The sequence below is a fragment of the Polyodon spathula genome, chromosome 17 (assembly GCF_017654505.1).
Source record: "Polyodon spathula isolate WHYD16114869_AA chromosome 17, ASM1765450v1, whole genome shotgun sequence".
NCBI classification, from domain to species: Eukaryota; Metazoa; Chordata; class Actinopteri; order Acipenseriformes; family Polyodontidae; genus Polyodon; species Polyodon spathula.
In genome coordinates, this window is record NC_054550.1 from 18118220 (window position 1) to 18145672 (window position 27453).

At 40.3% G+C, this 27453-nt stretch overlaps 1 protein-coding gene across 1 annotated transcript; it reads right to left on the reverse strand.

Moving 5' to 3' along the window:
• Positions 1-741: 741 nt before the first annotated feature.
• Positions 742-22477, reverse strand: exd2 (exonuclease 3'-5' domain containing 2). Its single transcript, XM_041276131.1, has 9 exons — positions 22424-22477; positions 18837-19570; positions 17780-18036; positions 11799-11925; positions 10666-10982; positions 5861-5967; positions 4539-4674; positions 3622-3978; positions 742-3246 (listed from the first exon to the last, which is right to left on the reverse strand). The coding sequence occupies exons 2-9, from the start codon at positions 19170-19172 to the stop codon at positions 3030-3032; spliced, it is 1854 nt and encodes a 617-aa protein (XP_041132065.1). The 5' UTR covers positions 19173-19570; positions 22424-22477; the 3' UTR covers positions 742-3029.
• Between the last annotated feature and the right edge of the window lie 4976 nt (positions 22478-27453).

Consider the following 27453-nt stretch of genomic DNA (forward strand, 5'->3'; position numbering starts at 1 on the left):
GCGCCGAGGTGGACGCGCCAATCGGCGTCGAAGTGAGCCCAGACGGTGCCGGGCTGTTGATTGGCGCAGAGTCAATCGGCGCGTGGTCAGTGCAGAGTTAGATTGGCGGCGGGGTCGGTGCCGAGCTGTTCTAGCTGATGCTGAGTTCAATCGACTTCGGAGTCGGTGCCGATGGAGAGCGTGGTCCATGCTGGGCTGTTATAGCTGAGTTAATCGGCGTCGATGAGGAGCGCGGTAAGCGCTAGGAGAGCCCTTGGCTGAGAAGGGCGTGTAGGCCCGAGCTGGATGGTAGCTGGAGCCGAGTCAATCGTTACAGCAGCACAATAGCTCACACGACTCAGAAAACAGTATATTAAACTACACAAGGTAATAGAAGAGAATAAGGTTTTGCGCCAATTTCTGTGGAGAGGGGTCAAAACCAACTCTAATCAGTAGAATCTACCAAAGCGAGACTAAGGTCACTAGCAATCTCAAAAACACTCGTAGTAATGTAGCTTACCATTAGGAATCCAAATTGTAGGTTGAAACCGTACAAATGAACCAATTTCCAGCACAAAGAAGGCACAAGGCAATCTGCGTGTTGTCTCAGTGGGGTGAGAGAGAAAATGGCGACATGCTATTGTGAGGACAACCCTATTCAGCAGGTGGGAGGGACTTCCTCCTCACAGCAGGGCTCTGATAGGGCAGCTTTTTTATATATGCTCAGTGATTGACGGGTCAGAGAGGCTCTTCCCATTCGGTAATGGTTGTCATTCCACTTGAAAGGGAACTAAAGTGAACTTACAAATCAACACTTTTCCAAGAGTTTACTTGATAGGAGTCGGCTCAAAAAAAGGGACCTCTCTTGATCGAACAAAAAACAAGAACGAAGATCCCTGTTAACAGGTTATTTAGCCTTGCCAAACAGACCGCGGTAAAGATAGCTTGACGTTTGATACTCGTTTGATATTTGACTCACACTAACCCGACATGCGTAAAAATGCATTCTCTCCCCAAACACAGTAGCTAGAGCGTTCAAACCAACTTTAATTTAAAGGAGGACAAATGTGAATTGTTTCAGTCTCTGTTTTACCTGTGAAGCCTAAGAATAATTTGTGAGATACAATAACATATCACATATACGCACCACCATCCCAGCATAAATTAAAATGGCTTTATATCCCCAACCACAGCAGCTAGCATTTTCATGCACTTAATGCGGTAGACCCGGCCCTGCCGTCATTAGGCACGAAGGGTCCTTTAGGGTGTAAGTTCACACCGCTAACTCCTGGGTTAGACAGTGCTAGTCCGTTCCTCATATGCTGTTGTTCCTTCTCCCTCGTGACAGCTCTGGTATACATTATCCCATACGCAATACCATTGGTGGTAGTCTTCGAATTGAAAGGGAACGTTAGGTTACTTGGTTAAGGTAAAAATAGAAATGGCTTCCTCATGATGATAGTTTTATTCCTCGGTGGGCAGGATCGAGTGCATCATCTCAGGAAGCGGCCTATCGGCAGCTCTGGTATTGAGAGCTCAGCAACACCTACCCAATGGGCAGGCATATTCCATACGTAACGTCATTGGTGGTCGTCTTCTCTTTCAGGGAACCAGGGTTACGTTAAGTAACCTAACGTTTAATAGCTCCAGTCATCCACACTTCTTGCTCCTCAGTTAATATATATTTTCATTACACAGCCTGGAGCAGCACTTAATGGCTTTTAGTTGCAAAATCCTGCAATGGTGCTTCACTGTTCATGGGATAAACTCTGAATACTTTGTCGTTCATGGCTAATTTTAATAATTTCTTCAGAACTCCAAAATGAGAATTGTTTGCAACTACCTTCTTAAATAATCAGAAAACGCACATTTACACTGGCACATGCCACTCCATTAAACAATTGTTACTCAGAAATTAAAGTTAAGCTTTAATATTTTTATTGAATGTTGTTGTGTTTTGTTTTGTTTTTTTTTTTACAATTAAGGAAACAAAGCAGCTTTCATGTTCATTTTAACACGTAAGGGAAAGGAAAGGAAAGCAGCAAGTTTCTTAAACATTAGCTATGTTTGTCATCTTAATCTTAAATTATTCTTTTTTTTAATATTTTTTTTTTTTTATCCCCATTACAGGTTTAGGCTACACTAATGGTAGTTTAAAATTGGGTCCAGAATTTCACTCTCAAATTACACTAAATAAAAAGAAAGTTGGCACCACTTTTAAAAATTGTCAGGCGAAGAACAGTAAGTGATTTGTAGTTGTAAAAAATGTTCCCACTGCAAAACTGGGAAACATTTTTGCAGATAAAGTGCCCCAGTAAAGGCAGCAGGGAGGGTATGTGAAAAAGCATGCGGGGAAGCCTGAAAGTGCTAAGGTCTGGGATACTACTTGGTCAGTTACCAACCTTCGAGTCACCAACCAGAGATTCCAGAAGAAGCAGTCGAGATTTCATGGGGTCAAAAACGAGCACCTACGATTCAGCAAGTTTTACTACCAATAAGCCTTTAACCTTGGACCTAGGAGGCCTTCAGCCATAAACAACTACAACTCTTCCCTTTTCCTAAAGTGCCAAACTCAGCACCAAAAAGACAACAAAATGCGTAGGGCCATTCCACAGTGAAGGACCACCAACTGAAAATGAGTGTATCTAACAACACCCTGGCTCGCCTGTCCCGCTATTTACATGTCCTCTCTTGATTCAATGGCACTCTTAAATCTACTTCCGCATGTAATCCAAAGCTGCCATACTAATAGCAGTACAGTATGAAACACTTCTCTACAAATCTGTCTATGCATATACTACATGATGTACCCTATCTAGATTTTGTGTTTGTTTTAGGAAATTGTAAATCAATAAATAAAAAGAGTATACTAAGAGTTCTAAAAATTTGGTGGAATCTTTTTTTTTTTTTTTTTTTAAACTGTCGAATGACTAAACGCATAAAAAAAAAAAAAAAAAGATAGGACAGGGAAGCAAAAAGCAGCAGTGTTCACGTGGATGCGTCCGCTGTGGCTGAACCCTCCTCCCAGTCCATGGCTGTGCTTGCGAGACTCAGTTGAGCTGGATCTCGAGATCCTCCCCATACTTGCGCAGCAGTTTGCTGTGGTTGTGATCGACGGACCACAGTGGGGGGATGTGGCGTGGCTGCATGGAGGTCAGGAAGTGCTGCCGCCAGCGTTTCTCCAGTTCCATCAGGCCGTGCAGACCACCCTTAGCGTGGGCTTGGACCACCTTCAGACCGTGAGGGATGTAGCTCTCATTGAAGATCCTGGACCAGAGGGGAAGAGAGATTTTAGTGAATGACACCAACACATTAGGCAAACACCACAAGATCTCCTTACAGAGGTGTACGTGAGACTCTCACTGCATAGCAGTTTTATACATTGCCCTGATTTTATTTTTCTAAAATCAAACAAGACACAGACTTGTAATTAGTTAGATATTTCTATATCTTTGAGCTTCACATTTCAAGCCGTGCTGTGTGCTCACCACACGAGGCCTGGAATCTTGCAGAGGGTGGGAAGGGCACTCACTGAAGACTGAGTCTTATACGGGGATTTGTTGCAGTTATGAGACAAAACTTCAAAAGGCTCTTTTGTCTTGGAGAGAAAAAGCAGCAGTTTAAAACGGCGCTCTCCCCTACCTGGTCTCCAGGCCGGCTGCCTCTTGCAGTAAGGCTGGTGTGACCTCATCAAGGCTGTAGAATGTGCGGAGGGTCCCCAGCAGCTCCTCCCTCCGGCTCTCTGGCAGGCTGTCTGCTTTGAGCAGGGCTCGCGCCCCAGAGCGGACCTGCCGCCGGTCAGAGTCCTCAAGTGGCCGCACTCCCTCCTCGCACCCCAGGGGGGCGCTGTGCTCCTCTGACAGCCGCTGCTTCAGCAGGTTGTCATGGTAATTGGAGGCTGCGTGGCAGGAAGTGCACAGGAGCAGCACATCGTGGGAGTTGTGGTCCTTCATCTGGATTGGGAAGTGCCGTCGGTATTCGTGAGGGACAATGTTTTTTCTAAAGAGAAAGGATAATTCGGTAATTCAAAAGGACCCTATTTAACAAAGTTTATTCCAACTGCTTATCAGTAGTTTTGTGGCGCGTGTTTTTAATTTGATTGAAAGATCCAAACAATATGGACATTCACTGGTATGAGTGAAACAGTTAAAGCTTTATTAATGTTTCATTACAAAGGCTCCCTGCCCCGGTTGTGTAGTTTTACTGCACTAGGGAATTACCTAGGATTGAATCAACCACCGATCTGTGATTATCCCAGGATGACCCCTAATCCTGATGCACAGGGACATTCCCTGTACTGTAAAATGCTCTGAAAAGTCTACTTACTATGTTACAGGTCATAGAATCCTATCCTTACAATCACATTCTATGGTGCCTATATTATGAAGGTAAAGCGGAGTCCACTTAATTGATACACATGGAGTATCTGCTTCATCCGAGTCAGAAGAAATGTTTTTTGTTTGTTTTTAAAACCCTATTACAACACATCTTCCAGTGCTCTACACAGATTGTGTGCATTTTGTCCTCTGCAGTGTGAGCAGCTGCTCCTGGCCTGGTACCTGATGTAAGACTCGGTCCTTCCACACACCACACAGATGTTCTCCTTGGCAGTGAGGTAATAATCCTGCTGGGACTCTGGTCTGCCCGATGGCTCAAACTTCAGCTTTACAATGAACGGATCCTCGCTCAGCAACTCTTCAAAATAAAAAGCAAAATAACAATACAGCATCAACAGAACCGCTCTTCCGAACACAAGTTATGCCATTGTGTCTACATAAATCTGTCAGACAAACAAGGGTTATATTATAAACGTGGCACAAGGAGTTTATGCTTTACACTGTGTCATTGGGGACACAACTTGTCCAAATTTCAACATATTCAGGAGGCACAGTTCCCAAGATATAGCTTTCACTTTAAACAGGTCATGATAATCATCCTGTTTCTTAAATGTACTCCTCATTGCTGACTACTGTCTGCATACACTCTCCTACCAGCTTGTTCTACTGGTTTATTGTTCTATGCAATAATTGAGCAGGAAAGTTCCGTGCACAGCCTCCACCCATCCCACCTTGGAGAAGGATTTGGTAATACTGTATCTCTGATGTCACACAGAGCCTGGATACGTGCCCTCACAGACAGTCAGGTGCTGCAGTGTATGCAGTGTTGTTGGCGGCCCCAGCATGGTGTTGCATAGGGGGCACAATCCTGTCTGCTATGTCAACATGAAGGATCTCAATGCACTCCTTTTTTTAGGGCAGAGGTGTCTTGGCTAGCAACATGGCCATAAACTCCAACAAGGCTAAATGTTTCCCTACCTCTACTAATTCCAAATACAAGTTCTCCTGTTAATCTCTTTAAATGAGAACCTCTTCTCAGTTGCTCCTGCTCAGTTAAATGTGTAACAAGAGGTAGGAACCACAACCTTGGCACACTTGACAAGTGTTAAAGAGGTACTTTTTCAATCGGCGTGCTCCTGGGCTCATCTCCAGTAGTAACCAAGACCTTCTCTTTCCTATGACTAATCCCTTTTATGTTCTCCGTGCTTTATTTTCATGTTGACTCACCACAGTTCATCCGCCACAGTTCTGATTAAATTACAAAAGTGTCAAAGAAAAAACAAAAGATAATAAAAAGGGACTGTTCTTCTACAGGAAGGGATTGAATTTTCTTTTTTAACCCTTGGTTATTCCACCCTTAAGAGTATCAATAGAAAACAAGTTCAGGTCAGTGTTAACCTGGGGAACAGGAGACTTTGAAAGCCACTCAGGGAGGGGTGGGTGTTGGGGAGACTGAGTATGTATTGACAGGTAAGAAATGTTTCTTTGTTAAAGTCTTGAGGATTACACCATTAAAACAAGAAATGGGGGTAGTGCAAACTCACCTCCTATCCCCTTATCCAGGTACCACTTGGCCTTCTTTTTGTCACAGGTACACAGGGGCTGCCCATCCGGGGCATGCAGAAAGCAGTTATCGTATAGCGGAGACTTCCTGAAACGCAAAGTAAAGCATGTTACATAGCTGGAGTGTTTCAAAGGAAATTCCGCAGCGCACAGATTCCGCAGTGCTGTTGCTTGGGAGCTGCTTCACTCACAGATGGCTCACTGGGCTACACAACATGGCTCTTCTCATTTAAACGTTGTTCAATCTGCGTTTTATTGTTACCCATCTTGAAAATAACCGGGTTCAATCTTGGAAAATTTCAAGCTCACATCTGGTAAGCCAGCTTTAAGTGCTTTGGCTCATTTTAACTAGTACTGTAGCTGAAAGGTTATGGTAAAAAAAAAAAAAAAAAAGATGAATCTTAGAGAAAAAAAAGGTGTTGTTTCAAGGGATCTACCAGTGCAGGGCTCCCACAGTACTGTTGCACAGAAGCTGATTCACTCACTAAGCACTGCAGACAGGTCCAGGGAACACAGCTTCACTCGTAACAGCAGACTGAAGTGCAGTCCAGGCAGAAAAACTGCACTCAACACATTAGAACACTTAAGCAGTTCAGGTCTTGTGTAAGCCTATATGCCATATAATGTACACTTCCACCATTTTAACACTTAAAACTATTCATAGCATGTCTTTTTGCAAAAGTTACTTTGTGCTGAGATAGTTAAAAGCAGGAGTTCTCAACTTTATTTTTTATTTAGGTTTTTTTTTCGTTTGTTTTTACAAATGAGAACTATAAATCACATATCAGAAAGCATCCAATCACAGTATTTGTCACGGTTCCAGTACATCTTATCCTGTGTACAGATGCCATCCCGTTCATAGAATTCTACACGCATGTTTAAAAGTTTAACAATTTTGTTAATATTTTATTCTGAGAAACTAGTGTCAAGTTCATCAGAAGTTTAAGAAAGTTAAAGGGATGATCCATTTTACATATGTATCAAAATAGTGATTTAAAACTGTAACTAATTAAAGCCAACTTACTTTAAGGAATGTATTCAGTGTATGTTCATCCACAACTTTAAACACTCAATTATAAACTACGTAAAACTATAAAAACATGTAAATCTAACACTGAAAGTACATTATAGAGTTCAATTTATTTTAGATGTCTAAATAATTGCACTGAAAAGTGTTCTCTTTACACATTATATTATGTACAAAATATAAATCTGTGCAGTAGGCCTATACAGTAGTAAAATCAAATGAATATGTAGCACACTTTTTTACTTTAGCCTCCACGATACCAGTAACAGAAAATCATGTTGCTGCATTGAAACAATTATTTTAGCACACTTTCTTTTTTACTATAGCCGACTCAATTAACACAAAATAGATCAGTGCCGCATTGACACGTAATATACAGACCTTACCTATATAGCACACACTTTATAAATATATATAGAACATTTTACAGTACACGTGGTTGTAAGTAAAACACACAGCCTACCTGTTACTTCTGTTTTCTGTTGGTAGGAGTCAGACTTAAGACTTAAGCAATTAAAGACTTCACATTCAGAATTGTAATAACAAGTTGTCCACATCTTGTGTTTCGAGACACTGGAGTCCACATTTGTGAAAGCTTGTCGATGGATACTCTGTAGAGTATAAGTTTATATGCCCTGTTTTAATCATGTGCCAGTGATTTAGTAGCTACTTGCATCTGTTCTCCTGTTTATTTTTGTCCTGTCATTTTTTTTTTTTCAGCGTGTCTCTTTGGATCATGCAATACCCTAACCCCAGCATCACACTTACCCGGTTACTATTGGGGGACATATGTTATGTCCGGCATATATGAATGTACAGCATAATGATGTTGTATTAGTGAGGGTCTGCTATGTGTACAATTCTACCCTAAGACCTAAGAATTTAATGTCATATCAACATACTTTAAAATTAAAGAAATTTTGTGCCAGAAAGACAATGATTCTTGGTAGTAAATCTCCATCCCGACCTGTGAGGGCGGCAAGTAATGGGAACAGAGTACTCTGGACTACTTGGCCTGACACTTCGTTCCGAGGGTTAAAAGGAAGTTGGTCCCTTAGAACAGGGGCGGAGCTTCGGTACACTAACTCATTGACCTGGAAGGGAAATGCTGTGGCAGCCGCGGATTGGGAGAGCAGCTGCAATCATTTACCAAGGGGTCATGAGTGGAAGGACCTGTGTTTTTGTGAAGTAATCGTGAGTGTTTGTTTTGTACTGCCTATTTGTTTGTTATCACTAGACAGCTAACATGTTCCAGAGCTGTCGCCAGAGGCCAGCACAAACCCGGAACAGCACTGCAGTTCTTTATCATAATAAACTGTATTTGTACCACAATCACTAATTTACACACTAAATGGACTTGTGTATGCGTTTTGTGTTTAACGTGAGGACATAATAACAGAACTATTATTTCGGGACCAACCTGGGGATTACAAATGTAAGCAATACACGCCGTTGTATTACTTACCAGCATTATTATTTACTGATTGTTTTATGTCCAGTGTCTGACGGCAAAACAAATAAAAACAAACCTTTGCTCCTGGATTACAATTGTCTGTCTGTTCTTTGATCACCTGCACACTATTAACCACTTTGCCACAGCTTATAGTAACAAGACAGATTAGCCCAACACATTCTCATGCATGAATAACTCAGACCAGCTTCTGGTAAAGTAAAATAAATCAATCAAACAAAAGTTTGATAATTTTATTTAAAAGCATAGGTCTGTAATATATTTATACTAGGCTAGGGTGCCGCATTAACATTTTATTATTATTTCCAAAGTTGAGGATTGTAAGGATTCTGAGGATTGTAGCACTTGAAGATAACCCTTTCTTTGAAGCCAACGGTGCTCTCATCAACGCAAATGTCACTACCTGGGATAAATAGCTCACTGCATTTTGTGTCTATGTAGCTGAACACATTCTTGACTTTTTGTTCTCTGCTAACAAAAGCAGCCTGAGGTACCTGGGTGGGGGGAAGGGCAAAGGTGTAGCATCCAAAAGATCTGCAAGAAATGTGATCTCTTGAATACATCTTTGAAAAACTGCAATCCGTCAGCCCATTCCTCTGAGAAATATTCTTTTATGTCAGTTTTTACATTCAGTCCCATATTCAGCAGAACACCAAAAAATGCCTTCATCTCTGGTAACGTAACAGTTTTCCAGGAGTTCCAAATAGAATTATGATGTGCGGTCCTGTTAGTTTTACACTCGCATATCTATTGGTTTCATTTACAATTTCAGTAAACAAAAAAGTTGAAAAAACTCCAGTGCAGTAGTACTCCCTAGATATCCCCTATTTACCACAGTAAATGGGAGTTTTGTGAAAGCAGCTGCACTTACCGATGCGCATCTCCATTCGCCCTCCGGCTGCACGTCTGGCTCGTGGTCATTTTCCTCAGATTCTTCAGAGTCCTCATTAAGAGAAATATTTACTTCCTCATCACTAGATTGATCAAAATCATCATCCAAACTGCTTTCGTCTGTACTTTCTGCCTCATCCATCATCTGTGCAAGTTTTTCAGCCTGCCTTGACTTTCTCTGCCTTCTCTGTGCCATTCTCACTCTGCGTCTGTTCAATTCGGCTTTGCTCAGCCTGTATATGGACTATTCGTCTGTCTTCACCTTCTTTCCAATCAGAGACGATTAAGGAACGCCTCGCCTCGGCTTTTTCCGGCATAAACGCATCACGTCCTGTGTTAGATCATGGTTTTTGGCAATGTCAGACAAGAGTCAAACAATAGACCGGAAAGGGATTTTCGCGATGTTGGACCAGGTCCGACATAGTACGGCAAAAGGTTAATTGGTTAAATCTTGAGTGGTTGGTAGAATTGCTGTGTCTCCAATTAGTAAATTTATTCTAACTCTAGTACCTATTTTTATTGATTTGTTGCAAAAATCTGCACAATAATATTCCGGTGGTTTTTACCAGTTGTTATTTTAAATAAAATTATTTTTTAAACTTCCATTGTGTCTCTGTCTCCTTGCATGGTGCACCATACTGTTGCTTACCAAATTAAAGAACCTCAGTATATTGAATTCTAAAGTGAACTTTAAGGTTTACAAGAGGACCTTGCCCTCTTTAAAAACCATGTGGCGTAGTTGCTTTTTGGTCATAGGACCGTTTGAACCATTTTACCCCTTTAAGCCATGTAGTAACCTGCTACACAGGCTTGCAAGCCATCGATTATCCCAATATCAGTTATATTCTGATATTCAAGGTTTTTCATGTTGGCATAGTCTTCAATCTAATATGCGAATATTATTTAATTAACTGGAAAATAAAAGCAGTTTGTAACATATTACATAAAAATCTATAGAAACATAAACCCATCACCCCCTCAAATAAACCCAGCACCGCCCAATCAAATAAACCCAACAGCACCCCCCCCCTCAAATAAACCCACCAGCACCCCTCAAATAAACCAGCACCACCCCCTCAAATAAACCCCACAGCATCCCCTCAAATAAACCCAGCAGCTACCTGGCTGAATAAAACGCACACCCCACAGAAACATGCACTCCCCTACCTGGCTGAATAAAACACACACCCCACAGAAACATGCACTCCCCTACCTGGCTGAATAAAACACACACCCCACAGAAACATGCACTCCCCTACCTGGCTGAATAAAACACACACCCCACAGAAACATGCACTCCCCTACCTGGCTGAATAAAACACACACCCCACAGAAACATGCACTCCCCTACCTGGCTGAATAAAACACACACTCCATAGAAACATGCGCTCCCCTACCTGGCTGAATAACCAACTCCCAGAGGCTTGCGCTTGTGTTTGCGGGGGTCCACCATCTGCTCGTCCGCAGGGGCTTTGCTGTCCGACCCTGTCCTCCTGTTTCGGAGTTTCTTGTCTCCACTGACTAATGCGCCCCCATCATCCCCTCCTCCTCCTCCTCTCCCTTTGAACGGCACATCCACCAACCCCTGACACTTGGCCAGCAGCTGTTTACAGACACTTTCCGGGGCTGTGCCTTCTGGAGTTGTCATGGAAAGTCCCAGCAGGTGAAAGAATAAAGCAACAGATACCTGGGCATCTCTGCCAGCATACGTTACCTGAAAAGGGACAGAGAATGATTTACACTCATATCTTCACCATAATTATTATATAAATCAATCTATAAATGTGTCTTAAGGGCGCACACATTCCTAGGATTGGTTTTGCCACACCTGTCGTCTTATGCCAAAACCACCACAAAAGACTTTTCCAACAATGACCAAGACAGATAGCGCTCATCATCATTAATATCAGTGCCATGATTAGCTACTGTGGCAGACAAGGATGCATCTTCTGCTGGAGTTGAGGACAGGTTTCTAGAGGATTTGTGAACCAAGCATGGCAGCCCAGCGGATGGCTCGTTAAACTCCACAATATGGCTCTTTTGATTTAAACTGGATGCTGTACAATCTGTAGCCTGTGGTAGAAGCATGTCAGAATGCAAAACGCTATTATATTATGTGTATAAACATGAAGCATGTTAAATGAGCACAAAACAGCTTTTATTTGTTTAGGATTCTTTGTTTTGTTGGTTCTTTTAGCCAGAAATTAAGTATGAAAAGTAAATCAGCGTTAATAAGAGTAAATAGGTTTTACTTTAAAGCTATGTGTGTTTCTGGGATCTGGAATATTTACAATAGTCCAGTCCAACAGTTCAGAGAAATTTTACAAAAACAGATAACTCCTGTAATGTGTAATTAGTAATAATTAGTCATCACGAGCCAACATGTTCTGCTGAACCTGGATTAAAGTATATGAAACACCCACACACAAAACATGAAGTCTGGGCAACAATGCAACTCAACGTTTTTTTTTATTCTTGTTTTTATTTTCATAACTCAAGCTCCGGAATTAAGGTGGCTCCCATCCAATACCTGCTCCTGGGAAAGTTCCTCAGCTTCCCAGTTGCTACATCTCAGCTGCAAGGACTTGTCAAGAGAGAAGTTCAGGATGTCTTGCGCCAATGACTTCAGGCTCAGGCCATTATGGATGAGGGTCCGTCTGCACAAGACACGCAAACACCCCAAAACCCAGGGGAGTCAGGGTGGGATTAGCAGGGTGCTTAATATCATAGTGCTTTGAAAAAATGCATATTCCTTTTTGCATTCGTATACCAAGTAATGCAGTGGCATTCACAAGGACTGTCACCGTGGCTTCAGATACTCATTCTGCGGTCAGAATGCACTGCTGCATTTAGCTAATGTAATTCTTGTAGTTTAATGATTTTCTTTATTTTTATAAATGATGTCTGGTAGCTATTTTGGAGTTTCGAGGACCTAAAAATGGTATTTAGAAAGTCAGTAGCCCTATGAATGCTTCTGTACAGACAGGCAGTTAGGTCTACTAAAGGAGGTGCATCTCAGTGACTATTCATCATTGAGCTTCAATATCTGCCCTGGTTTCATACCTGATCCGGAACTTCCACTATACAGAATATAAGCAAAATCGAAATCTTGAGGTGGGAGTCGATTCCAATTTTCTACGTATTTAAGCCATTTCTAATGAAACACTAATTAAAATGAAGGTCAATACATATGTAATGCTGTTTGGGTTTATCTATTAAAACTCATAAAAAGATTAAATTCAATTGGAAGTCCAATCAAGCTGCTGTCTATAAATGCTGATAGATTTGACCTGTTTACATTGCCTACACAATTTATTGCTGTTTGATTATTTTATTTTTTAATGAATCAACAGTTCATAAAAGTCTACATTTGGACTTACCCACAAAGATTCTAGACAACCTGGAATTCTTAATACATTAACTTTCACTAAATATCGGTAGCTAAAGCAATCAACATGTAAACAAGTTTTTATAAATTCGTTTTTTAAGATTGCTTTGACTCATTTTTCAATACAGCGACCCAATGTGCACAACTCTTAACACATAATGATAAACTGAGTGGTAAAATGCAACCATTCAGACAGTTTTCCATGCTAACATACAACATGCATAACTGTAAATCACCTCTTCCAATCATAAAGTTGCCCTGTCAATCAGTTCTTAACTACTTGATCACATGGTAACAGTTGGGGGTCATAATTGCAAATAGCTTTCTCTATGTGAAAATGCAAGATAGCTTAATTGATAATTAGTTCATCACTACATAAAGCTCTGAGGAAATGGCAGTAGTAGTTAAAATGGAGTTAGAGGAAATTGCTGATTGTGCTCATGCTCGTGGTCATGCATAAGATCGTGGTCAACAAGAAATGTATATTACAGTGTCCAATGAAATCAGAGCTACAGTGGTTGATCTTGTTATAAAAAGGGGTTCAACTACGGCAGAGGCTGGTCACACTGTACAACCAAACCTCAAACGGTCAAAGGTTGCTTCAATTATCCAGACATTTCGCACTGAAAATAGGTATGTGTGTAGCATTCAAATGTTATTCTTTACAGTAATTACTCAATGTTACTCATTGTATATACTTGGTGCTGATGTCAAAGTTTTGTCTAGCAGAACTGAAAGAAGACCTTCCTCTGGTGGGCAAGGGTGAATCCTTACTGCTCAGCAGGAGATGGCCATTGTGGACATGGTGGTGACACAAAATGATATACGCCTCAGGGACATACAGCAAAACATATTAGGAAATAATGAAACATTCCAAGGGGTTGAGACCATAAGCACTACCACTATAGCATGCATTTTGAAAAGACACCAAATATCTATGAAGCAGATATATTTGGTTCCTTTCCAAAGAAATGAGGACAGAGTCAAGGCATTACGACGCGAATATGTTCAAGTGACAATGGACAAGCTCTAAACATTGCTCTGTGATTGTAATATGGCAGAATCTACTGTAAATCACATGCATTACCCTTGTTGTTCAGAGAATGATGTAATTGGATGCAGGGGTCAACCACCACAAATTAATCTACATGGATGAAGCAGGCTTCAACCTGGCCAAACGTCGATGGAGGGGTTGGAATATCATTGGACAATGAGCCACTGTCAATGTCCCCAGACTGTGTGGTGGAAATATAACCATGTGTGCAGAAATTTCTCACAATGGTGTTGTGGCCAGAGACCAAGTCATTGGGCCATATAATCCTTCTCACCTTCTCCATTTTCTGATTGTGCTTCACAATCGCCTCGTACAAACACATGCTGCAACTACATGTGTCACAGTTTGGGACAATGTGAATATCCACCACGCAGTGGTTGTGCGAGAGTGAAAGATATTTCCTCTGCCTTGCTAATGAAAACATAAACTGTAATGTTGATGAAAATCTTTGGCCAAACGCAGAGCACAGAATAGATCATTGATGTCAATATCAGTGAATGAATGTTACAGTATATCTAATACTCTATAGTTACTGTAAGTAGATTTTGTTCATTTGTAATTGATTATTTTATGTATTATACTTTGTAAAACAAAATGTCAGGAAACTTTATCTTTCTATTACTGTAGTTTAACCCCTCGCCCCCCCCCCCCCCCCCCCCCAAACAGAAGTATTCGGTATTGTTACTTTAAGACTCATTTATGTTATTGTGTTTCAAAGATTAAAAAGAAAATGTTGAAACAAAGTTTCTGATGTTTGGACACACTATTTGCTTTTGGTGCCTTTATTGTTGCATGGTTGCATTCACTTTGCAATGTAAACAGGATTTGATCAATAGTTTGGGTTTTGGTCATCTTTGGACAGTACCGTGAAAAAGTATATGCCCCCTGTCTGATTTTCTGCATTTTTGCTAATTTTTCACATTGAATTTGGTCAGATCTTTTTGTGGGCTGTAGTAGTATATAGAGGGAGACAGAGAAAAAAATTACACCAAAGTTTGGTGCTTCTTTCATTTGTTTGGTGTGCAAGGTAATCAAACATACAATCTTCAGGTGTGAAAAAGTTATTGCCCCCCTAGTTAACTCAACCCAATTAAAAGGGATAATTCGGGTCAGCTGTTTGAATACTTTGGTTAACAATCAGGCCTGATTTGGGCCAGTCCTGCCCAATATAAATCTGACTAATTTTGGCCCTTACCATCACAATGAAGTTGTCAGCACACAGGTTCTAGAGGCACATTGTGCCACAATCAATTCCTGAAGACCTCCGGGGGAAAAAAAGTTGTTGATGCCTATCAGTCTGGAAAGGGTTACAAAGCCATTTCTAAGGCTCTGGGGCTCCACCAAACCACAGTCAGAGCCATACTGTCCAAATGGAGAAAGTTTGGGACAGCAGTGAATCTTCCCAGCAGTGACCATCCTGCCAAAATCTCTCCAAGAGCAAGGCGTAAAATCGTCCAGGAAGTCACAAAGAACCCTAGAACAACATCCAGGGATCTGCAGGCGTCTCTAGCCTCGGCTAAGGTCAGTGTTCATGACTGCACCATCAGAAAGACACTGGGCAAAAGTGGGATTCATGACAGAGTAGCAAGGCGGAAACCACTGCTCACTAGGAAAAACATGAATGCCCGTCTCAAGTTTGCCAAAAAACACCTGGATGATCCTCAAGAGTTCTGGAACAATGTTCTATGGACAGATGAGTCAAAAATTGAGCTTTTTGGCCAACATGGGCCCCGTTATGCCTGGCGAAAACCAAACACTGCATTCCACAGTAAGAACCTCATACCAACGGTCAAGCATGGTGGTGGTAGTGTCATGATTTGGGGATGCTTTGCTACATCAGGACCTGGACGATTTGCCATCATCTAAGGAACCATGAATTCTGCTCTGTATCAGAGAATTCTACAGGAGAATGTCAGGCAATCTGTCCGTAAGCTGAAGCGCAGCTGGGTCATGCAGCAAGACAATTATCCGAAACACACAAGCAAGTCTACATCAGAATGGTTGAAAAACAAGAAATTTAAAGTTTTGGAATGGCCTAGTCAAAGTCCAGACCTGAACTCCATTGAGATGTTGTGGCAGGACCTGAAACGAGCAGTTCATGCATGAAAACCCACAAATGTCACTGAGTTGAAGCAGTTCTGCATGAAGGAGTAGGCCAAAATTCCTCCATGGCGCTGTGAGAGACTGACCAGTAACTACAGGAAGTGTTTGGTTACAGTTACTGCTGCTAAAGGTGGCGTAACCAGTTATTGAGTCTAAGAGGGCGATTACTTTTTCACACGGGGGCATTGGGTGTTGCATAACTTTCTTTAATAAATAAATTAAATAAGTATCGAAATTTTGTGTTATTTGTTCACTCTGGGTCCCGTTTATCTAATATTAGATTTTGGTTGAAGATCTGATAACATTCAGTGTAAAAAATAGGCAAAAATGCAAAAAATCAGACAGAAGGCAAATGCTTTTTCACAGTACAGTACATAATATTTGATACAATTGAGTAAGAATATCACTGAATGCTTACTGTACATTATTTAGAATATTTTTTATTCTGTAGGTTGCTATCATTTTGCTCATTGTAATGTTAATCATTTGAATATGAGCAAATGACACTTTTAGACTTTGTTTTGATTTGAATTATTTTGTGTTCGGCAGCATTATTTGCTAATGGGTGTTTTATTTAGCAATGCTTCAATGATTAAACTTCAATGATCCAAGCATCTGATGTTTTGGAGTTACGATTTGCTTTTGCATAATGTATTTATTTCATTTGACACAGTTGTATTTATTTTGCACGCCGCATGGGATTTTGACCCCAAAATGAGCAGTTCAGCATTTTAGAGTTAAAAGTTGTGCACATTGGAACGTAAATTGAAAAATAAGTCAAAGGAATTGTAAAAAAATGCAATCTGCATGGTACAGTATCATTTTATTAAACTAAAAATGCACATTTGTTATCTCATGTACTTCTTTGCATGACAGGTATGATTTATCATTATTTTATTAGCTATAAGCACTTTAACCACCATGGAAACCCACACGTCTTAGTTTTGACCATGATATCACAGTCTAATTTACAGCGCTACCCACACAAAAACACTGTCTGCCAGTCCACAGACCCCCTATGGGTCAGAAACAAATATAGTGCAGACTCTCACATTTCTTTTGAAGAAGTTACAAAAATATAGTGACAGTGACACCTAGACAAAACCAGAACAACTGAAACAAGCCAACCAAAGCGATCATCATTAGTCAGCGACACTGCTTCGAACACAGTCCTCTGTGAACAAGCTAACTGCAAGTATTAGAAGGGCACTTCTTTTTCTCCAAAGTACACCCAGTTAGCAGGAAAATAGTTTCTCATCCATGTGCCAGCACTATAAGAGGTATTTTAATCTCTATTGGTTGACAAAAAGTGAACCAAGCGCTTTACATGTCTGTTAAAACACAAATTATGCAATATCAGTTCAGTATGGCAGGTTTCCATCAAAGCACACCAAGACCCTATATTCCGGTCATTAACTCCTATTTTTTGAAAGAGGTAAAACTTTGGTTAATTTAAAAAAACGAGAACCAAAACAGCTAAGTAATATAAGACAAGTTCCCCTAAGTGCTCTCAGGGTGCTTGTTTCTCATTTTGTAACATTTACATGATTTTTTTTGCTTTCTCCTTGAAGTTAAAGTCTGGAGTAAACGCTTTGAAAACATGGCCCTATGGATGTAACAGTGAATTGCATATTGATGAATTGTGTTACTTTCTTTATATGACATATCGTATTACAATATAGGTTTTTATCGTTTATATTGCGATACAAACCAAAAGCACAGCATAGGTCATTGTAGTTCACCAGCTGGTTCTTGAATGAAGTGTGTGTTTTACAGCTGGTATGAATACATACTCCCTTTCACATTTAATTTTTGCCTTTTAACAAAATAGTTCTTTATTAAAGGATCATTTGATCACATTAAGCATCATACAAGTAGCCCATCAGGACCATTGCATCTGCTGTTATAGATATTGAACAGATTACAATAAATCGGTATCGTAAAATCCCTACAAGACACCACTCACTTCTGCCTCATGGCCAGGTACCGGAGATCCACAGTGCAGTTTACTGTGATTCCATAGTCTCGCATCAGCTTGCAGGCATCTTCGAAACAGCCAACACCAGCTTTCAGAATGGAGTCATCCTGCAGGATGCCCAGCAGGCTGTGAGGGACACTCTGCCCATCCCCTCGGAATTTCAGCAGACGAATGGCAACACAGAGACCACTAAATGTGGACATTTGCAGGAGAGCCACTGGACCTGCTTTCCCTTTCACCGACACCTACGAGACAAAATAAAGACATGATTTAGAACATCTTCATACAGCACCCTGAGAAGACAAGCGCTTAAGTGGGGGACTAGGAACGCTCAGCTGCAGTGCAGAATGGACTGGGCACAAAGTACAGCAGAGACCATGTTAAGCCATGAATCTAGTTCACTCCTTTTTGTCTTTATGCAATATGATATATATCTGCAGAAAGGTTCAAATGGCTCATACAAACTCAGGGCTTTATTACAGGCAAATCAAGTCTGAACATAAAATTACTCAATTACAGAAATTACTGAATGCTATGCTGTCAGAGGTTGTAAAAGCACTATACTGTACAACAGTGGGTTTGTACTTTCAATGGTCAAAAGGCCAAGTATAACAATTTTTTTTCTACAGGTGAAAAAAATCTGTATAATGTTTCAAAAAGAGAAATAAACACAATTGTCTTCACATGCAAGTCCCAGCTGCCAGACAGCCAGTCACAGAGCACAGACACCAAAGTGTTAGAAACAATCTAGAATAAGGTGAAATCCCAGACAAGGATTAACACTGAAATACTTATATGTTCTGGAAGACATACAGGTTTAATACACACACTCTACTGTCAGGATGTTTTAAGTCAAAGAGGAGTTGTCAAGATTTAAAGTGAAAGAGCCAATTTTTAAGTATAGTAACATCTGAATAATTAATGTTCCTGACAAAGATGCTCGTTTGGGTTTCCAACCATGTGCGTTTCTTCTTCTTGAAACAACAAACAACCCTGGTATTAATAATGCTGGTACCACTGTTCATCCCCAGTTCCTCCCAGTTACCCATTCGCAGTCGATGCCCAGTACTGGGTAGACTCCCAGCTCCCTCTGCAAAGCCGGCCACACCTCCTCCCAGTCGTTGGCGCAAGACACCAGGGCTGGTTCCACCTTCAGCAGTTGCTCAGCCAGGGGAAGCATGGGCCAATGAGAATGCTCGCTCACTACCACACCCTCCAACTCCTCCTTCTCCTTCTTCCTCACTTTCCCCAGCTCTCCATTCTTGTTCCTGTTGGAGATTTTCTGTCTCCAGCTTTTCACAGCTTTCCATATCACCAGGCCGCCCAAAGTGGTGCCCAGCAAGGTGACAACAGCTGCAGTTATTACTGCTTGTCTGGACATTATCGGTGGTGCACTATTACTAAGTTTGATATTGAAATAAATTTAAGGAAGGGCACCTCAAAGCAGCCGTAAGTTAAATAAAAAAAAAAAACATTGGTGGTGCTTCTGACACAAAAAGCACTTGACCTTTACGACTCAAGATGGACTTACTATGAGCCTTGAAAATTAATAACAATAAAAAGCACCAATACTTGAGTACAACATTACAGTCTGGATTAGATCTGGCACATCATAATGAACCTATACATATGGTCAGTCCGGCTTAAAGGTAAAAAGCCTTACAAAATCCAGAACCTCAGCACTGGCAACACCAAATTTCTGATCACATCTGCATACGGACAAGACCATCTTTAAATGAAAGAAAACCCCATCCTGAAGTGTTGTGCATGCATATCTTCCTGCAAACAGAAAGAAAGATTATTAATATGGCTTAACCTGAGCCTGGAGTTCTGATGGACACAAATGAACATCACAGCATCACATCATCAAAGGCTGGTTTCACAGATCCTGGTTAGCACTAACCTTAGACTACTCCGTGTTACCTGAGATATTGGTAGTCCAAGAGTACTGCTAATCAGGGTTGTGCAACCATATGAAACAGTTTCTGTTCTCCAAAATCTTTAGGCTTTCTTGTTTTACTCAAGTAGAATTTCCCCATGAGCACTTTGCAGGGTTGATGAAAAACTAATACAAACAAAAAGGCTGAAGTAAAAAAACAAAAATTGAATCAAACTTTCCAGATCATGCAACAGAACTTTCACTGGAATGTATGAGCATGAAAAACTTTTCTTTGAACACGGAACAGAGAAGATATTTAAACCGGGAGTCGCTGCAGACTTGTGGGATGGGAATGCAACATCATGAAGTGGCAGCTGAGAGGAGTCATGTGATAGATCCTTTGCACATTTTGAGGTGAATAGTACGCTGACATGAGGAACATTTGCAAAATATATCTGCTCCAGTATGGGTTACATTGACTTACCGTTGAGCCAAAGAATACAACCTTCCCCTAAACACATTTCCTGTTTTTACTGCCTAACAGAGTGCTGCTGGCAGATAAGCAGGGCTCAGCCTCACATCATGGAAGCACACAGTGCCCCACACACAGTTCAATCTTACTATCATGGAAGCGCACAGTGCCCCACACACTGTTCAATCTTACTATCATGGAAGCACAGTGCCCCACACGCAGTTCAATCTTACTATCACGGAAGCACACAGTGCCCCACACGCAGTTCAGTCTTACTATCATGGAAGCACAGTCCCCCACTCACAGTTCAATCTTACTATCATGGAAGCACAGTGCCCCACACGCAGTTCAATCTTACTGAAGCACAGTGCCCCACACGCAGTTCAATCTTACTATCACAGAAGCACACAGTGCCCCACACACAGTTCAGTCTTACTATCATGGAAGCACACAGTGCCCCATACACAGTTCAATCTTACTATCATGGAAGCACACAGTGCCCCATACACAGTTCAATCTTACTATCATGGAAGCACACAGTGCCCCACACGCAGTTCAATCTTACTATCATGGAAGCACACAGTGCCCCACACGCAGTTCAATCTTACTATCATGGAAGCACACAGTGCCCCACACGCAGTTCAATCTTACTATCATGGAAGCACACAGTGCCCCATACACAGTTCAATCTTACCATCATGGAAGCACACAGTGCCCCACACACTGTTCAATCTTACTATCACAGAAGCACACAGTGCCCCACACGCAGTTCAGTCTTACTATCATGGAAGCACACAGTGCCCCACACGCAGTTCAATCTTACTATCACAGAAGCACACAGTGCCCCACACGCAGTTCAGTCTTACTATCATGGAAGCACACAGTGCCCCACACGCAGTTCAATCTTACTATCATGGAAGCACACAGTGCCCCACACGCAGTTCAATCTTACTATCATGGAAGCACAGTGCCCCACACGCAGTTCAATCTTACTATCATGGAAGCACAGTGCCCCACACGCAGTTCAGTCTTACTATCATGGAAGCACACAGTGCCCCACACGCAGTTCAATCTTACCATCATGGAAGCACACAGTGACCCCACACAGTTCAATCTTACTTTTGGAGTCCAGTTGGCATATAGCTACTGATGGGAGCTGCAGTTCAGGTAAGTTAAATGAACTAAATGAAATAAACAATGAGGAAGCACTGCAGTCATGACTGACTGTATAAACAAACACCTTGTGTTACACTGATTTTAAAACTTTCAATCCAACAGGTTCCCCGGTTTTTCATTATGGTTTTCATTAACCATTATTGTAACTTATCTTTGGCACACAAGCTCTTCATTTCATTCAGATTGGTGAAGGACTTTGTAACCTGGTGGTTCAAAAGGGCATTCCCCTTAAATTTCACAAACCAAAACTATGAGACAGCCACAGCTGTGACATCATTGCTTCCACCAGGGCTGTGCTTGTTTCTGTGATGACACGCTTTTGAAAACGGTTTCAATACTACATGTGCTATATTGATTGTTTTGTGCAGGTTGTGAAAGATGTGGCCTTATTTTCGACTGTGTTTGAAGACGGTATTTTCTTAATTCCTGGTTAAATTAACTTTTAATAAAAACATCACTGCTAACCGTCACCTGGTTTACAAGTGAGCGGTGTTGTGATGCGGGTAATTTGAGATTTTTTTTATTTGTTAATTCTTCTACTACTGCAGGCACTTTTTTGTATACCTTTACATTTCTAACTATGCTAAGAGGCTGTTGATAGTAGTTTCGTTAAACAATTAATGCTGACACACTGTAATGGATATTTGTATCCAAATAACATCACTTTTTGTTTTTATCTCTTGTTCGTGATAAAAAAATCCCGGTCCTTGTTGAATGCAAAGCTGGCAACTTAACACACTCACGCTACACAGCACAATTGTGTTTAGTATCAGGAGATTTCTCTTTTGTCTAGAACTACTTAAATGAAAAAGAAAACCTTAGGTCACGCTTAACATATATAATAATAATAATAATAATAATAATAACAATAATAATAATAATAATAATCATGTCACGTTTAAAATATCACAGTAGCAAAACGACAACCTATTACTAAATACTTAATTGATTTCTTAAAATTAACTCGTTTTTTCTGTTCATAGCCCTTTTACTCAAAATTACGTGGAACTAAACAAGCCACTGTGTCTGATATACATGATATAACTGTGTCTGTTTATTTTATATTAGTGTCTAACTTAGAGCCGCAATGTTTCTGCCTGCTTACCTATCTTTCCACCACACGGTATCTTCAAAAACTCTGGACAACGCTGGAAAGCGACTTCCGGTTTCTCTGAGCAGCTGACTTGAGCGCGTCATCATTTTAAAGGCACAGTATGCGCTTTTCGCGACAGAATCTTTGACATAATGCATACATATAATTACTGGGTTATTTTAATAACATCGTTTAATTGCATTCACGACTATCAATAAGCCTCACAATCGATGTATCAGTGCGTGCTGTGTCGACTGTGCAACTGACCGTACAGAAAAAAAAGTATTAACCACCACTGAGCATTCGCAATTCCATTATAAAACAACAGTTTCCTAGTAATAATAACGCTCTGTAATTAGTCCCGAATATATCCAAGATTTTTTTTTTTTTTTAAATAAACAACAACAACAAAAACACATTTAAAACAAGTTATTACTCGTAGTTGTTGTGGTTGTGGGTTTGTTGCTCAAGTAGCTTTATCTCGTAGATTAAATGTACACCCTCCTCTTAAATATACAACAAGGGGTGCATTTTCTGACGTTAAAATATACACCCATCGAAATATAAGCTTCCCTCAGAAATGTAACTGGTAGGTCAGAAAGGCTGCTGTTTCTTGACCGTTACATTGGACTGAAGGGCCACCAATATGGGATTAAGTCAGACCATTCATTGAATTGTGTATCACTGGTCACTGCCGTATTTGTTACAGTCAACATGTCCTCCACTTATTAAGTACAATAAATACTAAAGTGAAATCATCTTATTTAGTATGTATTATACTAACTGTGATGCCAGATGCTGCGTAACTGAGACATTTATATAATGTGTTATTTAGTACTCATTATATAGTTACTGTATATAGCAAAAAGGGCATTTTCTTTAATGAATCAAATCAAAACCCACTCGATCAACAAAAAAACAAGGAAACATTGACGATTTGCATGCAGTAAACGGTAAAGTATTTGACTACACAACAAAGACCTAGGAGATTTTGTTGATTCAGAAATGTCTTCATCTAGACAATGTGGGGAAGCTATAAAAAAAGGGAACAAGATGCTCGGATACATTGTGAAAAGTGTTGAATTTAAATCAAGGGAAGTAATGTTAAAACTATACAATGCACTAGTAAGACATCATCTTGAATACTGTGTTTAGTTCTGGTCAACTCGCTACAAAAGGATATTGCTGCTCTAGACAGAGTGCAAAGAAGAGCAACCAGAATTATTCCGAGTTTAAAAGGAATGTCATATGCAGACAGGCTAAAAGAATTGAATCTATTCAGTCTTGAACAAAGAAGACTACACGGCGACCTAATTCAAGCATTCAAAATTCTAAAAGGTATTGACAATGTTGAACCCAAGGGACTTTTTCGACCTGAAAAAAGAAACAAGGACTAGGGGTCACAAATGGAGATTAGACAAAGGGGCATTAAGAACAGAATGTAGGAGGCACTTTTTTCACAGAGAATCGTGAGGGTCTGGAATCAACTCCCCAGTAATATTGTTGAAGCTGACACCCTGGGATCCTTCAAGAAGCTGCTTGATGAGATTCTGGGATCAATAAGCTACTAACAACCAAACGAGCAAGATGGGCCAAATGGCCTCCTCTCGTTTGTAAACTTTCTTATGTTCTTAATGTACAGGCATATTTGTTTTTTACTATTTATTTTTGTGGACTATCGTTAGTGACAAAAACTTTGAGCACCCATCTATATTTTACCTTTTTCAGCATTATATGGTGCTCCTTGAACTGCTGCCTTTTTATTCAGTAAATCAGGAAAAATCATTGTCGAGCTGTGCTACAGGATTTAACGCATCCTTCGTTTTATCTGGTTTTATTCTGAAATATATTTAGCACATCCCCTGCAGTTTAATTTTCTGTCAGATTCATTCAGCTGTTTATAATAACATCAAACTGAGAATTCTACCTGTTGCAAAAGTGTGGAGGGCTCGTTATAAAGGCTATAGTGTACATAGAGATGTGTGTATGTACAGTGCCTATAGAAAGTCTACACCCCTTTCAAAATGTTTACCTTTTGTTGCCTTATAGCCTGGAATTAAAATAGTTTTTTTTCATTTATCTACACATCCTAGCCCACAACTTCCAAGAGAAATATTCTAGAAATTTGTAAAAAATTAATTAAAAATAAAAACTGAGATAGCTTGGTTGGATAAGTGTCCACCCCCTCTTGTAATAGCAGTCTTAAATTAGCTCAGGTGTAACCAATTGCCTTCAAAATCACACACCAAGTTAAGTGGCCTCCACCTGTGTTAAATTGTAGTGATTCACATGATTTCAGGATAAATTCAGCATTTCCTGTAGGTTCCCTGAATTTCAAAGCATTTCAAGCACATTCAAAAGAACTCCAGGACAAAGATGTTGAAAGGCACAGATCAGGGGATGGGTATAAAAAAATATCAAGGCCTTGAATATCTCTTGGAGTTTCTCAATGGCAGGGACAGGGGCACTTGTCAGGATAGAAGGGAAAATGAATGGAGCAAAGTACAGAGACATCCTTGAGGAAAACCTTCTGCCTTCTACAAGAAAGCTGAAACTGGGATGGAAGTTCACCTTTCAGCATGACAACGACCCAAAGCACACAGCCAAAGCTACACTGGAGTGGCTAAAGAACAAAAAGGTAAATGTCCTTGAGTGGCCCAGTCAAAGCCCCGACCTAAAACCAATCTAAAATTTGTGTCATGACTTGAAGATTGCTGTCCATCAACTCTCCCCAAGGAACTTGACAGAGCTTAAACAGTTTTGTACAGAATAATAGTCAAATATTGCCAAATCTAGGTGTGCAAAGTTGGTAGAGACCTATCCCAACAGACTCACAGCTGTAATTGCTGCCAAAGGTGCTTCCACCGAGTATTAACACAGGGGGGTGGAGACTTACCCAATTATGATCTTTCATTTTTTATTTTTAATATGTAATTTTTTTCTCAATAAAAACTTTTTTCCCCTTAACAGTGTGGAGTGTGGTGTGTAGATAAGTGGGAAAAAAAACCTAATTTAAATGCATGAAACTCTGAGGCACTGACACAACAAAATGTGAAAAAGTTCAAGAGGGTGTAAACTTTATATAGGCACTGTATATGTGTGTGTGTGTGTGGCTGTTTGTTCAGCGCTTGTGGACCCGCAAGTGTATGCTTGCCTTGGGTCCAGTGATGAGTTAATCTGGCCCTGGTCAGATCTATGTAATTTCCTGTCTCGTCTTCATTTTTTCAGGGACGAAGTGGACAGGAATTTTAAACCAGGCCCTTAAAACCATGTGGACCAGATCTGGCAGCATGTTTAAACATCTTTAAACACCGGAAGATACTTTTAAATGTATTCCCATCTGCAAATCCATGCTGTAAATTATCACCAAAAAAGATTAATAAAGGCATATTTGTTTATGTATTGTATTATTCCAGGTAATTTACTAGGTTATATGCAATTTAAGGAATAGGTAATCCCATCATTATCATTTATTAAGTAGGCTACATTATTATTCAGTTCCCCAACGTCAATGATGCTGTGGACTGCAGTCAAACCTCCATCAAGGCACTCTCAGGACCAAATGAGGCGGATTTTGTGAACAGGAAAACCTTTCACAGCATTAATGTACAGGTACTTATGACGTTAACACTTACATGAAATTAAAAATGAGCTAGAATTCCACAACTGATGCAAATAATCCAACATTTGAATGACAATTATACAATGCCAGTGCTAGACAGTAGGTGTCAGACTTTGGATAATACTATACATCATCCATGACTTGACCTCAATTATTCCCAGATGATATGTGACAGATCATGTGACATCATTGTCACATGTGCGGTGCTCCACAAATTAAAAAAAAAAAAACTTATGTATTTAGCTTATCTGCAATTTTTTTCCATGCTTCCTCTCTGGACTTGGCAGAAGCAGTAGTGTTGCATTTAGTTGTGATAATGCTTTTATATTCCTCAAAACATTCCATTATAAGCTCTAGCTCAGTCAGGCTGAAAAAAGTTGCTTTCTCTTTGGACGTTATCTTCCGTGAGGATCATTGTTTCAGTGCTCTGCGATTCTCCCTTTGAGGAGCACGAGCACGCGCAATTACCCGGATTTCTTAAGTTGGAATCGAGTTAATGAGACACATTTAGCCTGTATTCACCGTCGAGGAATGGAGATAGCCTGACTTCAATTATCGGGTTAATCAAATCTGGCTAACCTCTGATTAGCCTGAATTAGTTAAACCAGCTACGAAGAACATGGCCCAGGTGTGCTGGATGTAGATTGATGCACTCTTCCTACCTAGTGTTTTTGAAATTTCTGCATCTTGAAAGAGTTCGTATTTAGTGAATAACATTGTTCTGTTAGCAGGGTTGGGTTTTAATGATACACAATTCGCTTAGTAATAGAATTTATAAAACAGTTCACTAACGTTTCAAGACATAAATGACATCCTGTGACGATGAGTGCCAGGAATATTGCAAGACTGTCCATGGCAACAGCTTAGTACGTGTATTGTCTAAAAAGTTCTGTTGATTGATCCAAACAGAACCCCGTCTCCATAGAAATGGAACCTTTATTAAATGCTAAAAAACATTTCATACATTGCCCGATTAAGCAAGTTGGGTCTGTCAGTTTAAACTCCAATTGGAAAACTAAAAGGGGATTTTTGTTTTCTAAAATATTTTCTCAGTGACGAGCCTCTGATATTTTTTGGGAGCCTTACTTAGGTTCCTGCCTACCGACCACAACCTTCAAAAGAGCTTCTGTACAGAGCAGGTGATAGTTCGTTTATTAAAACTGTTAATAATGCTTCGCCATTACTTAGTATTGATCTTCATTTCCCTTTGCATCCATGTGTAAAACTAATAGGATTTAGCTGTATAAATATATTGATAGGTTGGTTTGTGTAAAGTATGTTTGAAGAACAAGCATAGCACAGGTTTCTCCAAAACTTTCCCATTGAGGGTCCAGGACTCTAAAACTAAAGCCCCCAGGGGAAATTTTGGGAGATCCCAATAAAGTAGGTTTACCAAATTTCCACTGATGCTGTAGCAACA

What these genes read in the sequence shown, in the direction of transcription:
- exd2 (XM_041276131.1), bottom strand. Translation starts at nt 19,172, where the DNA reads ATGTCCAGACAAGCAGTAATAACTGCAGCTGTTGTCACCTTGCTGGGC. An exon ending in TACCTGGCCATGAGGCAGAA is followed by an intron (nt 11,926 to 17,779) that starts GTGAGTGGTGTC and finishes TGTCTTGTGCAG; the next exon opens with ACGGACCCTCATCCATAATG. An exon ending in GCAGCCGGCCTGGAGACCAG is followed by an intron (nt 3,247 to 3,621) that starts GTAGGGGAGAGC and finishes CCTCTGGTCCAG; the next exon opens with GATCTTCAATGAGAGCTACA.